This window comes from Plectropomus leopardus, chromosome 7, assembly GCF_008729295.1.
Source record: "Plectropomus leopardus isolate mb chromosome 7, YSFRI_Pleo_2.0, whole genome shotgun sequence".
Classification (NCBI taxonomy): Eukaryota; Metazoa; Chordata; class Actinopteri; order Perciformes; family Serranidae; genus Plectropomus; species Plectropomus leopardus.
The window spans coordinates 33144896-33160226 of NC_056469.1; the positions used below are offsets into that span (position 1 = coordinate 33144896).

The 15331-nt window shown below is 36.5% G+C and overlaps 1 protein-coding gene across 1 annotated transcript in view; it reads left to right on the forward strand.

Annotated features, from left to right (window-relative positions):
* Positions 1-497: 497 nt before the first annotated feature.
* atg5 (ATG5 autophagy related 5 homolog (S. cerevisiae)) overlaps positions 498-15331 on the forward strand; it is a 42095-nt gene continuing 27261 nt past the window's right edge. The window contains exons 1-6 of the mRNA XM_042489883.1: positions 498-568; positions 978-1153; positions 4111-4238; positions 6791-6869; positions 8637-8799; positions 12451-12545. Of these exons, the coding sequence (XP_042345817.1) occupies positions 1046-1153; positions 4111-4238; positions 6791-6869; positions 8637-8799; positions 12451-12545 (573 nt within the window). The 5' untranslated portion in view covers positions 498-568; positions 978-1045. The remainder of the gene's footprint in view (positions 569-977; positions 1154-4110; positions 4239-6790; positions 6870-8636; positions 8800-12450; positions 12546-15331) is intronic.

Genomic DNA, 15331 nt, shown 5'->3' on the forward strand with positions numbered 1-15331 from the left:
AAAGTATTAATTACAATTTTGAAAAAAAGTACATTCATTGGTCTTTCGTTTTGCTTTTAAGTGGCTAGTAATAACCAAAATTTAAATCGTACAAAACAAAAATAAATAAAAGAAAAGAAAAATAAAGTATGAACTCTAAAGACATTTCAGAGGGTTCTTAAAAAATTAAAAAAAACACAAAAAAACAACAAAAATACAAAGTGAAAAAAAGCCATAATTTTTAAATAGGCAGTAAAGCAAATACAAGTACAATTCCATCATTTACAGATACACACCCCTTTCGCGAGCCAAAATAAAAGACGTAAATCCCTCAACAGCGCTTAAAAACGCTCTTAATAACAGGTAATAATAATAGTAATTCTACTACTAATAATAACAAAAAAATTATTATTACTGTTATTACTATATTAATATTACATGTTGTTGCAGTACCCAGATGTGACCGCCGGGGTCGCTGTTTCGCGGTGAGCAGTTTTTTCAGCATTTTTCCGGTGACAGCAGCGGAATGACAACATCGATAGTCACGGCCCTTCTTCCATCCAAACCGACTGCCAAACATCGACCAAAAGTAAGGTTTTCTCGCATATCACCGCCTCTTCCTCGCACACGAGACGTCTCAGCTTGTGGACAGTGATAACCACACCCGAAAAGCGACTACATTTATTCCTCATAAACAAATCTCTGCTTTGTTTTCACGAGCTAAGTTAGCTTACCTAGCCTTGAAGCTAACGCCAGTTTCTGCTTTACATCTGCGTAGTTTGTAGGTTTGGAGTTAGTTTGTAAGCGATTCTCGGACTAGAACTTAGTAATAACACCCATAACGGATCAACAAAGACACACACGGCTTAGTAAAGCGCAATGAGTCAATGTGGTGCTAGCTAATGTACGCGTCATGATGGTTTTGGGGATGTTTTGTGTCGTTAAAAGTTTTATTAAAGCTGTTACTAAAGTCTGTTCTGCCGTGTTGTTGTCGACAGAAAGCGATCAGCCTCCGGACTTGTGTGTTTGGGGACTTTATTCTTTATGTGGGAGAAGCAGCATCAACATGGCAGATGACAAGGACGTGCTGAGAGACGTTTGGTTCGGCCGGATCCCCACCTGCTTCACCCTCAACCCGGATGAGGTGACTGAGAGAGAGGCCGAGCCCTACTATGTAAGTTATACACTAGTTGTTGTCTCCACATGTCCACAAAACCAGAGGACAGACTTCACTATAACCTGCCTACACTGCCAACACACTCACCTGCATGTCTCCCACACCTTTGTGTCTGACATTGCTGTGTAATGAATAAAGAGACATGACTTCATGAACGAATGAATTAATGTTTTATTGTTTTCAGTGGTGGACTAAGTAATAATAATAATCATAATAATAAAATTTTATTTGTATAGCGCCTTTCATACAAGAAATGCAGTCCAACATGCTTTGCAATAAAGAAATAACATGCTCCAAATGCTTCACATGAAAAGACATAACTACATAATAAAACCTGCTTGTTAAAATAAAATCAAATCAGAGTAGAGTACATATAATGCATTCTCAGTAGGGCTCGACAGATTATCGATCTTGACAATAATTAGAGCTGATATTTGCCATTTTGCCGTATATCTGTATCAGCGTTTTAATAATTTTTGAGAAAATTAATTAAAAAGTGTCAGCATAGGATGAACTGTTACTCTGTAAAACCACAGGGAGTTTTTTTTTAATTCAAATTTTCACTTGACTATTAAAAAATAAATAAATTGCTGGGAACTTCTTGTTGTATATGATCAACATTTCAGTTTCGATAGACATTTGTCTATCGACAAATATTGACAAAATGCTTTAAACTAAGTTTTATGTTGGAGTTTGTGATATTCCAAATTGTAAATGTCGATAGAAAGTCAATTTTTGTTTGTAAATGCATTTAAACACAAACATTTAAACACACACACACACAAACGTAAATGTAAGCAGCTAACTAATGTTAACTCCATCAAGTAGGCAACAACCTGGTTTTACTCATCTAAAACATTTCTATAAAAATGACCTTCATGACAATTAGACCTGGCCTCTGATTGAGACAGGCTTTAATTTTTAAAAAAATGGGTTAGTAAAAGGTACTGGGCATTTACTCAGGACTAAACTTTTATATAAGTTTTACAGTATTCAGAGTGCTGCTTTTCATCTCAACACATTGTTTTATATTATTTCCTGAAGAATATTTAGTGAATGAAGACTGATTTTCACCATAGGATACTCTGATTGTAGACTATTCAACTCGAGAGTATGTCAGGACAAATGAGCAAAATCAGGGGATACAATCCAATTTTTTATTTTAGGGTAGTTTGACTGTTATATGGTAACAGAATAAAAGTAACAACAAATAATATTCACCCTTTGAAATATGAGCAGATGGCCTGATGTCTTTCAGAAACATGGGAAGAAGGCAACAAGCAACTAACAAGAAATGGCTCAAACATTAGCAAGAAAATAGTAAAAAGTTACTAGGAAATAATGTGAAAATAAGCAAAAGTAGATTAATTTAATAAAAGAGTGACCTTAAGATACAATTAAATACTTAATTACTTTAAATATACAAGCACAGAAATTATATGGTAAACATTTTTCCCAGTTTTTTTAAAATAATATCTCCACAGCTAATTTTGAAGTGATTTTCTTGTCCCCTTCAACACATTTTTGCAGTTTGCTGGACATTTCTTGCAACATTGCTCATTGCCTTTGTCCCATGTTCAAACAAAATCAATCAGATGTTCCCAGGTTCCAGAGGTTTAAATGCTTGTGAAAGGCATCTGAATGCAGCATAATAAAACTGATGATTATCCAGGTTCTAGAGAGTTAATTTAGACATAATTCCTGATTTAAACAAATGAACAATGAAAACAAAAAGCAATTTAGGTTTACAACAAAATCAACATACTCACAGTGTAAACTTAAGCACAAAGATGAAATTTTCCATTAAACTAATCAGTACAGCAAATAAATCAAACTACTTTAGATGCTACAAATGCATTTGAACAAAAGGAAACATACGGTTCACTTACACACATCAAACTTTAGGAGAGATGAAACATCCATGCAGCCAGACAGCTCTTTGTTCTCTGAGCATCAGACACAGGTGAGCTGAGTGCCAAAACTCCACCCATCCAGGGAGCAGAGTGAGGCAGAGGAGGAGGGGGTTTTCTACAGCTACAATACATCTATAACTAAACTCACTGAATGCATGGCCTGCTTGAACAACCTGTAGAATGAAGAGCTTGTTGACTTTTCTTAAAAGCCTCTATCAGTGCCCAGATTCAGATTCGGAAAACTTTATTGTCAGTCGTTACAGAAAATCGTCTCAGAGCACACAGCAGACAAGAGGAGTATTTACAACAGTAAATACTAAAGTGACATCAACCTTTTAAGTAGTTTATATAGCGCAGTGTACTTCTTCATAAAAGACAATATTTTAATGTTAACATAAATGTTTAAACATTAAACTTTAAACATTGTTTACACTTCACACTGTAGGTTAATTTATTTAGACTGAAGATATTTGAACTACAACCTCAAATTCTGCACAACTGTACATTCCTTCCCTTGCACCTTTTGTACATACATTTTGTATTGCTTCTATATTTTAATTGTGTCTTATTCTATTTGAATTTACTGTTTTTATTCTTCATTCATTTTAATTGTTTTGCACAAAAACAAAGTCAAATTCCTTGCCTTTGTAAATGTACTTAGCAGTAAAACCCGATTTTGATTCGATTCTGAAATTAATGGTTGCTACCAGGAACTTTCGAACTTTATTGTCGCGGCAGGAAAACCAACAAGCAGCGTTATGTGGCTATAATCGATTATATGCTGCCACTTTATCGATGCAGAATCATCCACATCACGATGCATCTTAGAAAAGATTGATTTCAGCACCCTTAATGGGAACCTCAGAAGTGTAAATTACATTTCAGAAGCTGCACAGTGAAAACTGAAAAAATGTAAGACAACTCGGAAAAAGTTGAATAAAGCCCCATCGTTTTTCTTAGCACAGCCACTTCACTGCACACTCTCCTCCACAGTGATCTCTGTTTATGTCATAATTAATAATGTGTCTCCCTCTCTCTCAGCTGCTGTTGCCCAGGGTTAGCTACCTGACTCTGGTCACAGACAAGGTGAAGAAACACTTCCACAAAGTGATGAGGGCCGAGGACGTGGAGGAGATGTGGTTCGAGTATGAAGGGACGCCACTGAAATGGTGAGAGGACGTTTGCTGGATGAGCTGTTTGTTTTCTCAGGAGAAAAATGAGGATGGTGAACTTTAAATCTGCTACTTTGCATCCCTAATTTTTTTTTATCTTTTGTGGTCTCTATGCAAAAATTATTTGCATAGAGACCACAAAAAAGAGAAAATTATTATTTTAAATTAAACATATTCTGAATGACTCAATGGATAATTTTATTTCAGTTACGCACGTTTTAAGAAACAAAGATTATTTCAAACTATTTTTTGTCCTATATCAACCAAAGAATAACACAGGATAGAAGAAACACCAAAGAAAGAAAATTAAATAAATATTTTTTAAAAAACACAAATTATAATCCTTGATTATTTTGCACTATAATGAGTCCTCGATTATTTTGCACTATAATTATTTTACATGATAATCTGTAATCATTTTACATTTGGAGGCTTTTTAAAAACTCAACCAGATGCAACACAATTTCATCTCAGCACCGAGGCCATTCCATAATTTGACTCCTTATATTGTTTCTTTAATTGGTTCTCATTTCACATGTTTAAAAATAAACAAACCTCTTAAATTAAAATTTCCTTTTCTTTATTAAAAAAATGATTACAGACTAGAAGGCCTTCTTTTCATAACTTGAAAAAGTATTTCCATTGTCTTTGAATACCCAATGTCACATTCCTCATTCTCTTCTTATCTTGAAAATATGTTTTTCCATTACTGCTGCAGTAGATATTTTCCTTCAATAGATAGATAGATATTCATTTCAAACATGTAAAATAAATAAACAAACAGAAAAGATAAAATGATGAATGTGAATAGATTAACTAACTAACTAACTAATTAGCATATATACATACACTTACATTTTACACACACACACAGGCTTACAGTCATGCAAACATACACAAACACACATATCCATATTCATGGATTTGGGCTGTGTATCAATTTGAAACAAAGGCCATTTCTTATTCCTCAAACTGTTGGAAAATCAAGTTTACAGGACTTTTACTCCCCTCCTTGTTTGTGTACTTTGTTGCTCTGCCTCAAGTAAACATCCACAGTCCAATCGCAGTGTGCTCACGCCGCCTTCAGCGCCGAGTACGTTCATTTACAGCCAATAAAGACGCCTCAGCTGGTCTAAGCCACCAGCACTGTCTGCTGAGCTCAGCAGCACAAACTGCAGGCTTAAACTTCAGCCACAAGGTGTCAGTGCTGCTGCAGAGATAATAAAGAACTTGTTTTCTAGTAGCAGCAAATTTCCTGTAAAATACATTTAAAGTAATTAAAGGATATTAGCGTAGATATCCATTTAAATATTAGTTATCATGTAAAATATCAAATTAATTACAGGATTCAGACTCCCATGTGAAGTTCTGCTGCCTTTCTGTACATGTATTATATTTGTGCATTTAGACAAATATAAAAAAATTAAGACACTACTTTAGGGTCTGGTAACCTGTAATGGGAGAGTATCATTGGTTTGATATTTTTTTAAATTACTGATTTGGCTAGGTGGTTTCAGAAGAACTGAGATGAAATGACTAACATGGTTAGTGTGTGTGATTAAATTCACTCATCTGATCTGCGGCTGTGATAAAGAAAAGCATCTTAACCTCGTTTACTGAAACACAGGAAGTGACAAATAAAGATGTCGGCGTGAAATGTAAACTGTCTCCTCAAGTTTAAACACTGTCTCCAGAGAGAACTGGACCCAACAACATCAGAGGGCAACAAAAACTGACACCAAGGCTGCTTGTGATGCTTATAATGGATCACAGTTAACCCTGTGAAACCTGCACAAATGGGCCTGATTTCTTTCAAAAACATGGGAGGAAGGAATTATCTAACTTAATAAGAAATGGCCCACAAACTAGCAAGAAATTAGTTAAAAAATAAATAAAATACTACCACTACTACTAATAATAATAATAATATTAATAAAATGAAATAAAATAAAAGTTTAAGAAAATGATCTGAAAATTTTAAAAAAAATGTCTCAGAAAACAAACAAACAACCAAACAGGAATGGTAAAATATAATTATTCTGTAAAATAATTGTCTTGAACTTTTTCTCTAGCTTTTTGTAAAAAATATTTTCTAAATCTACTTTAGAATATTTTCTACTTAGTTCTTGCAGTGTGCAGGACATTTCTTGCTAAGTTGCTCAATGCCTTTTTCCACTTGTTTTGAAAAGAAATCAAACGAATGCTCAGAGTTCGAAGGTTGTAAAAGGCACAAGAAAAGTGAAGTGAAAATGTCCATCCATGTTTCAAATGATTAACCTTTGCACTCATTTTGACACATTTGCTAATAAAAGTTTGTAAGTCTGTTAAAACACAGATTAATACATTTGAAGTAACTTATTTTCCATAATGGAAACAGTGTTTTGGAGTGAAATTTCCAATTTGGAGGTCATGTGTTGTCATTAGAGCGATGACACTGCTGGTCAATTTAAACATTTTCCAGAGAAAAATTAGTTTTTTGGTCATGGGAAGTAAACTCATTTTCTCCTTTGATGTTGAGACATGATTTTCACATGTGACATTATTTCCAGGCATTATCCAATCGGAGTTCTGTTTGACTTCCATGCGTCCAACACCGTCTTACCCTGGAGCATCACTGTGCACTTTAAGGTAAGAGTCACCCACAGTGTGTGTTCATGAACAGCATCCACAACACTGTATCTCTGTGTATACTCATCCCTAGATCCTGTGCCTTCTGTGTTCAACTGTACTGTAAACTTTTAAAAAAGAAATGTGCTCCACTAGTGACTATTTGTATAAAAACAATACATGCAGAATTATCTCCAACAGCAACTCTGCATAGGATGCTAGCGTCTTTTACTCACCAGTAGTTTTGATTTTAAGACATACAAGTACAGATGGTTATTGATAATGTCAATGTAAACAGAGAATATGAAAACAAATGTCTGAGTGTGATTTTAGACCACAAAATCTGCTGTAAACCTCAGATCAACTATGAAAGAACAAAGATGGCAACGAGCGTTGCCATTCTGGGAATAATAATAGTATTAGTAATGATAATAATAATAAACTTTATTTGTATAGCACTTGTCATATAAGAAATGTAGCCCAACGTGCTTTACAAGGAAAAACAAAATTAGAAGCACCAAGTGCTTCACATGAAAGGACAGAGGACATAAAGACATAATATAAGCCGCATGTAAGAAAAAAAATGGGATCAGAATAGAAAGAAAGATTGCATCTCACGTAAATAAAACCCACTTAAAAATACTAGTACAAGTAAGATAAAAAAGGGGTACAAATTGAATGAACAGAATGCATTACGTAAGATGAAAAAAATAAATAAATAAAATGAAACCCACTGACATAATTAATAAAAAATAGGGCTAAAAATAGAGTATATAAAATGCATTAATGAAGAAAAATACAACATTTAAAGAGGTGCAGCAGTGCATAAGTGCGAAGCAGAATGCAAAGCAATTAAAAAAATACAAGACACATACCTAACCACAAATCACTGCACATTCTGTATTCCTCACTATATCTGAATTACTGTGCAGAAGTTTGGGTAACATTTACAAAAGCAACTTACAACCAATATACATACTTTAAAAGAGATAAATCAGGATAGTACATAATGTGGGACATAGGGAGCACACTAACACGCTATTTTTTTCACATGTGGTGAAATTCATAGAAATGGTTAAATTTAAAACTGCAATAATCATTTTTAGAGCAAGAAAAAATTCATTTCTGGGCAACATTCAAAAAAAATATTTTGTGACATGGAGGGACGTTATTTTGTACAACTAAAAAGTATATCTCAGTGTGTGGGGTGGACTTGTGAAATGGGTCAGGTTTGAAAGAAAGCATGAACATAAATCAATTTAAAAAATATATATATATATTTTTGGCAGGTATATGGATGAGGAAAGGTTGTGTTAGGGGTGTTTATATTTTGTAATTTGGATTGTCAGTAAACCTGTAATAGTTATTTATTTATTTATTTGGTGGTAGGTAAACTAGGGATGGTTCTGTATACACTAGTTGAAGATAAATTCGGGAATTTGTTAACATAATATATGTGTTAAAAGAAGAAAATGAGATAGGGGTGGGGATGAATATGTTTTACCTCTACCTACTCCTTTTTGGACACTGTACTTTTGTTTTATTTATGTTTTTATAATTTTTTTTTTTTTTTGTTCATTCATTCATTAATTTTCTGGCAAAATCACTGTTTTGTTTTGGCGCTCAAGTTTGCAGCTCAAACAATTTTAGCAGATGAAGAAAGTGGAACATCAAGCAGCTATAGAGCCAAATATTCCCCTCAGGAGCTGCTGCAGACCAAAACAGCTTAGAGACCAAAAATACGAGAACGCAGCTTTAAATAAAATGTCGTTCTTGTGCATGCGACAGAATTTTCCGGAGCGTGACCTGCTCCACTGCCCGTCCAACTCTGTGATCGAGGCTCACTTCATGTCCAGCATCAAGGAGGCCGACGCCCTCAAGCACAAGAGCCAAGTCGTCAACGACATGCAGAAGAAAGACCACAAACAGCTGTGGATGGGCCTGCAGAACGGTGAGACACATACACACAGACACACACAGACACAGACACACACACACACACACACACACGTTTCCATAAGCAGCTGTGAATGAGCATGCTCAAAGGTGAGGAGGGCCAACGCACGCACGCACGCATGCACGCACACACACACACACAGACACACACACACACGTTTCTATAAGCAGCTGTGAATCAGCATGCTCAAAGGTGAGGAGGGCACACATGGACGCACACACACACACACACACACACACACACACACACACACACACACGCACATACATTTAAAAGGAAAACGACCACAAGCAGCTGCTGGGAAGTGACACACATTCACGCATTAACACTCTGATGCACACATGTTGTCTCCCTGCACACACATTCATTCAAAGACACAAAGAAGACATATATCGTGTCTTCCTTCTTTGTTCCTGCACACACACACACACACACACACACACACACACACAAATGCACAATAAAACACACACATGCACACACACACACACGTAAATCTCCCCTTAGTCTAATCGTGGTCTTTGAAGCCTCCATTTGAAAACTTCTCCCACCTAAACGCCCACCAGCTTCCCTTTCCGTTGCTGCCACCCGTCTGTTCAGGCTGACTTCTGATTGGCTGTTGGTTGTGATTGTGGTGGTTTGTGTAGGTGAAGCTGCGGCGGCAGGGCTGAGCTCGTCTTTGAAAACCTAAAAGCGTGGTGTGAGATTCTTGGAGTCGCTGAAGGTCAAGTTGATCAAACACGGCATTAATAAACACTTTGGTCAGCAGTTATGTAGCTTCTCTGTGCTTCAGTCGGTTATAAATAATGTCACTTTGTTTGATCTATAATTGTCACGACTCTCCTAATTATTAGCACACACTACCTCTTCTTGCTGTTGAGTTATGTTACAGATAAGGTGGCAACTAACAATTATCTACATTAAAATTCAGCGATTAATCAGTCATTTAGCTTATGAAATGCCAAACAGTTGAAAGTTTCAAAAGCCCAAGGTGAATCCTACAATGTCCCATTTTCTCCAAAATAAGAGGCAAAAAAAAAAAAATTATATAATGGAACACGGAAAAAGCGGCAAATCCTCATATTTTAGAAGCCTCAACCTGGAAATATTTTATATTTCACAACTTTAAGGGTGTTTGCAGATCCTTAAAAGGTCTTCAGATTCAGATTTGGAGTCAAATTTGGTATCTGAATCTTAAATTTGATTTTTTAAACATGAGGCCATACAAGTCATTAAAAAGTCAAAAATGTTTAGAATTTGTGAGATATCAATTGCCAAAAGCACTTAATCTTTATATCAATCTTTTAATTTCTTTTTGTCAAAATGAGTCAAACTCTTTTTGCATGAAAGTCATTTCAGACATTTGTGGTGTTACAAATCTTTAAATTTCATTTTAATTTATGCTCGTGAGGATAAAAATAATCTTGAGAAAGTTTCAAAAAGTATTAAATTCAAGAGTCTTACATCTGTAGACATCCTGACTTCAACACTATTACAAAAAACTGTACTGATGAATACCCACAAAGATCTACACCAATTAATTATGTATCATCAATACATGAATAAACAAGCCACGTAACTTTTTTTATAATATTAACAGCACTTCTACATGAGTGAATGTCTCATGTTGGCCTTTTTTGAATGCACTGCCATTATTCTGTATATGCCTGTGTGGTAAAACACTAAAATTGATGCTAAATAAATAAAGTTTATTATTTGCTGCTCTGGAAGAAGTGTTTCATCTTCTGCTGCTGGTTCATGTTGATGGAGTTTGTCAGAAGTATGTATATTTTTACTAATTCAGTAACAAGCATCAGTATGTAATAACAATAATAATATAAATAATTATTAACAGTGATAGATCATTTCTGTTTAGACATTTTCTCTTGACATTAAGCTGCTGTTTGTGAAACACCTCCTAAAGATATTTCATAACAAAGTTGACAGTACAGTTAAATATTTGCAAGGCAAATAATGTCCAGAAAACATGATATAATTTCAGTACGTAAATTTCATGTAACTGTCAAACTGTGCACATGGCGCTGAAAATGTTTTGATTGTGTTTGCAGATAAACCACAAAACTTCAGCTGCTGATCTCTCTTCCACTTTCCCCTTAAACTTACAGAGAGAAATGACGCATTGTAAAATAAAAAAACTCAGGAGGAAGAAACTAAAAGATGATGCTGTGAGATGTTTTGAAAGTTTGGGGTGTGGTTCACACTGTTGAATTGTTTATAACTAGATTAAACACTGAAACAGATAATACTTATACACTAATCCAAACAGAAGGAGTAAGTTCGATCTGACACACACGAAAGTGAGACATGAAACCTTTTTAAACCAAAACTCTCGCGTCCAAAAGAGACCAGAAACAGAGAGAGAGAAACAGGGACGGCTTGTACTTTCATCCAGGAGAGAAAACTGAAGGTTTTCAGAGGGCTCATGTGAAAGTGAGAGGCGAGGGGAGATGGAGGGTTTGAAACCAGAGCACTCAGAGAGGAATCATTCGAGAGGACCAAAGTTCAAGATTTCCATCAAGTGAAAAAAAAAGGTGTTTTCTGAGCGTTTTTACCAAACAACATGAAAAGACATGAATATCTATCTGCACGACTTAAAAAGTGTCTAGTGGAGCAAAAAAATGTGCCTGACATTAGGCGGGTCTCCATTACAGATTTGCCCAAAATTTAATCGTTATTTTCCAAATGTTGATAAAACACAATTTCCAAATGACTGTGTTTCCACTGAATGATTTTCTTCGACTTCTCCTCTGGCGACAGTAACCATGGCGATGGATGTTCAAAACATTAGCAGCTTTATTTCTATTGTCGCCACCACACTAGCCGTCCTTATTTCCAATCCAAGGCCACATAGGCGTGTTATGGAGCCATAATTGAAAGGTGAGCCCTTTATACATGGGAGCGGCCATGTATGGGGGATTTTTTGGGAGCTGATAGTCCACGATTTCACAGAGTAATGGTGGATTCACAACCTCCAGATGATCAGCTCAACTCTTGAAGAGTTATGTGATGCAATAACAGCTCTTGTAGCTCCTGCTGCATCATGGGGGGGGATCAGTTCCTACTGACAAGCGCATAGCCATAGCATCATGTGACCAAGACAAAGAAGTGTTTCCACTGCAGATTTGCAAAATTTGGCTCTTTAGAATTGCATGAAATATCCCAATTCTTTGCAATAAATGGGAGTTTTTTAAACTGACATCCTCCCATGAGACATATTTTATATTTGCAATTTCAATTTGCACAATTTGAGGGTTAATGGAAACCTTCAAAGCCATCGACTTCAGCCAATATTTAGGAAAATCAGGTGAAGCCAGCAGATACGCAGGCCAACAATTCCTCTTCAGTGCAACGCTCATAAACAGGTCAAGACAATATTTAGCTAATCTTTGTGAACAGATACATGCGTATTAATGCAGATAAATAAATAAAAGTGAATTCTTTGTCAGATGATAGCGGATGGGTTTCGATATTGCATTTCTTCCAGTGCGTTCTACCTCTTTTGCTGTCCACACATGATCATCTCGCATTAGCAGTGTTATGAAATGTTATCAAATCCACAATGATGTCTTAATAATCTGGAGAGTTGACAGTAGCTGAGCTGCATGTATGTTTGTGTTGTCACAGATAAGTTTGACCAGTTCTGGGCCATGAACAGGAAGCTGATGGAGTATCCCACCGAGGAGGGGGGCTTCAGATACATCCCCTTCAGGATATACCAGGTAACACGCACAACTACACTGCACGACAACAAAACTTTAAAATAACAGTTTCCAGTTTCCAAAGTGACCTATAGCTTCATTTTAATTCAGTAAAATTTGAGTCTCTGGAGTCTGGAGAGAAATTCTTAAGTTGTCCAGTCAGTCCAGTAGATGTAGCCAGATAGCTGTTTAAGAATCCCTCTGTTGTCTGACGCTGCCTCAGCAGGCGAATCAGCGCCAGCCAGACACTGGCTCATCTTGTCTAGAAAGTTACTATAAATAACAGTCTATTTCAAATCTGCAGCTGGAAGGTAAAAAAAAATGATGAAAAGGACTCTTTTCTTTCTTCTTTTAAAGGTTCTGTCTGTAACTTTCAAAACGTTAAACCCTTGAACCCTGAGCAAACTAGTGCAATTTCTTTCAAAACGAAAAAAGACGCAAATTGCAAGAAATTAGTAGAGTTTAAAAATGATTTAAAAAAAAGCAAGGGGAAAAATAATTATCATAATAAATATGTACAGTTATGCTCCAAAATGGATTATATTTTTTCAAGCATTTTTTCTAGGTAATCTAATTTTTTGTGACTTTCTTTCTTTCTTTCCTTCTTTCTCTACTAATTTCTTGAACATTTTTGGGTCATTTTTTCTTTTGTTGTTCACTGCCTTCTTCCCATGTTTTTAGTGGTATCAAACCAATTTGCACAGGTTTCAAAGCAAGGTATTTGGTTTGGTGTCCAGTCTGCATTTCAAAGTGTCTGAAGGCAAGATACTAAACTCCAAATTCATATATTGCCGTTCCCACATATAAGGGGCTCTCCTTTCCGTTATGGCTTGGACTGGAAATAATGACAGCTAGTGCAGTGGCAGCAATAGAAATGAAGCTGCTAATGTTTTGAACATCCAACGCCATGCTTCGTTGAATGTTACCACCAGAGGAGAAGTCGAACATCATCACTCAGTGGAAAGGCAGTCATCCCGCAATTATGTTTCATCAACATTTCGAAAATGCTCGCCATCCTTTCAGCCAACTCTATTGTTGAGAACGGTCTTTACACAACTTCAACGCTTCAACGCTTTGAATTTTGTGAGTCCCTAATGTAAAAAAACATCCATGTCATGATTCCTGTTCAGTTTATGGGCGGTGATGGGTGAACCTTGCCTCTCCCTGGCTCCCACACACACCTGCAGGCAGTCTAAATATCAAAAAGAAAACGTTTCATCACTTGTCAGTTTTCCATATTGTGCAACTGGGGAGTCTTTGACCTTCTCTTGACATATTAATCACTTTAGTAAATATAAAAGTCTTTTATATCTGAGTTAATGATCCATTAAAACAGCCTACACATTGTGTTTATGCCCGCCATAAAACTTGATGAGTAAGTGTCTGAAACCCAGTTTATTTTCTTTTGTTTTTTAGTTAAATCATAGTTTTTTTATTGTAATGAAAGCCATCAATGAACCAAGCTTGATAGCCTGATCAAACCTGCTTTCAATCTTCACCTCAAGTGAAACTTTAAGAGAAACATTCAGAATTTGCTTTCATAAGCTGCTCGTGAGTTCAGTTTTACAGCTGCTGCTTTGTTCTTGCGACCTTCAATAAAATGATACGTCTAAAAATAATCAAGGGCAAAAAAAAACAAAAAAACGCTTTCTGTCAGAGGGCTGTTTGTACGACCGTCACTTGGTGCTTTTTGGCGGTTATTCATCGGCTCCTGTACATTTGATACCTGTGACTCTCCCTGGTTTGTGTGTAATCCCACTGAACCGACATGAGCCGGCGGGCGAGCCTCAGGGTTCAGTCGGGGTTGAGGAGGCGTACACAGACAAGGGGCCTCAGGTCGGGTGTTTCCGCCAAGCCTCCGCGGCTTTATCCTGACTCAGGTGAAAATTCCCTTTGGAGGACAAAAAAGAAAGAAGAGGGAGATGAATAAGCGACTGATTCTCGCATGGAAAACATTAGCACACTGCGAGCCAGACAGTGGGGGAAAAGTGCCACGCTTTGAGTCAAGTGTTGGGGGGTTTCTGTGCAGATCAGGAAAGGCTGGAAAAGTGTGGAAGATTAATTTGAGAGCTTAGGAATCGCACAATGACTGACAGTTTTTTTAAATAACATTTGTAACTGTGAAGGACTAATCTGAAGCAACAGTGTAATTCAATGTAATTTTAAGTCATTAAATCCTACTGGACATTGAGGAGTCTTGTCCAATCCAGTTAAGGGACTAAAGATTTGGAAAACATCTGGATCTTCGCAACGAAAAACATGTTGACAGTCTGTTTTGAGTCAAGTGGCTGAATGTTGCGTGCATTTAGCCTTGATCCCAAATCACAGCAAGCAGAAAGGCCTCCTCGCTGTCACAGAGTCCTGTGGAATAATTAAAATGTTGGGGCTTGTCGGAGCAAGCTTGGAAAAATAATGCAAGAGAATGTAGCAGAGCAGAAATAAATCTGGCTCCAAATGACAGAGAGGAGTTTCGTCTTGTGACAGATTTGTACATGTTAAGAACAGAACAGGACTGCACTGTAATGGTGAGCTGCAAGAGTGAACTTTCCTACCAAGCATGTATTTCCGTCATCATATCTGCTATGATGGCTGGTAATTTCCCACTGTGATGATTTATTATTGAGCGTGTCAAGTTTTTAATGAGGCTCCGCATATGCCCGCGTTTACATTTTGCGCAACAGGGAAGGCGGGACAACCGCTGTCAATCACTGTCAACGCTGGCTGTTTTTCCTGAAATTCAAAAAGCTCATTAATGCTTTTGTTTTTACTTTCACATCTTCAGTACGTAAATAAACCATTTTACACTG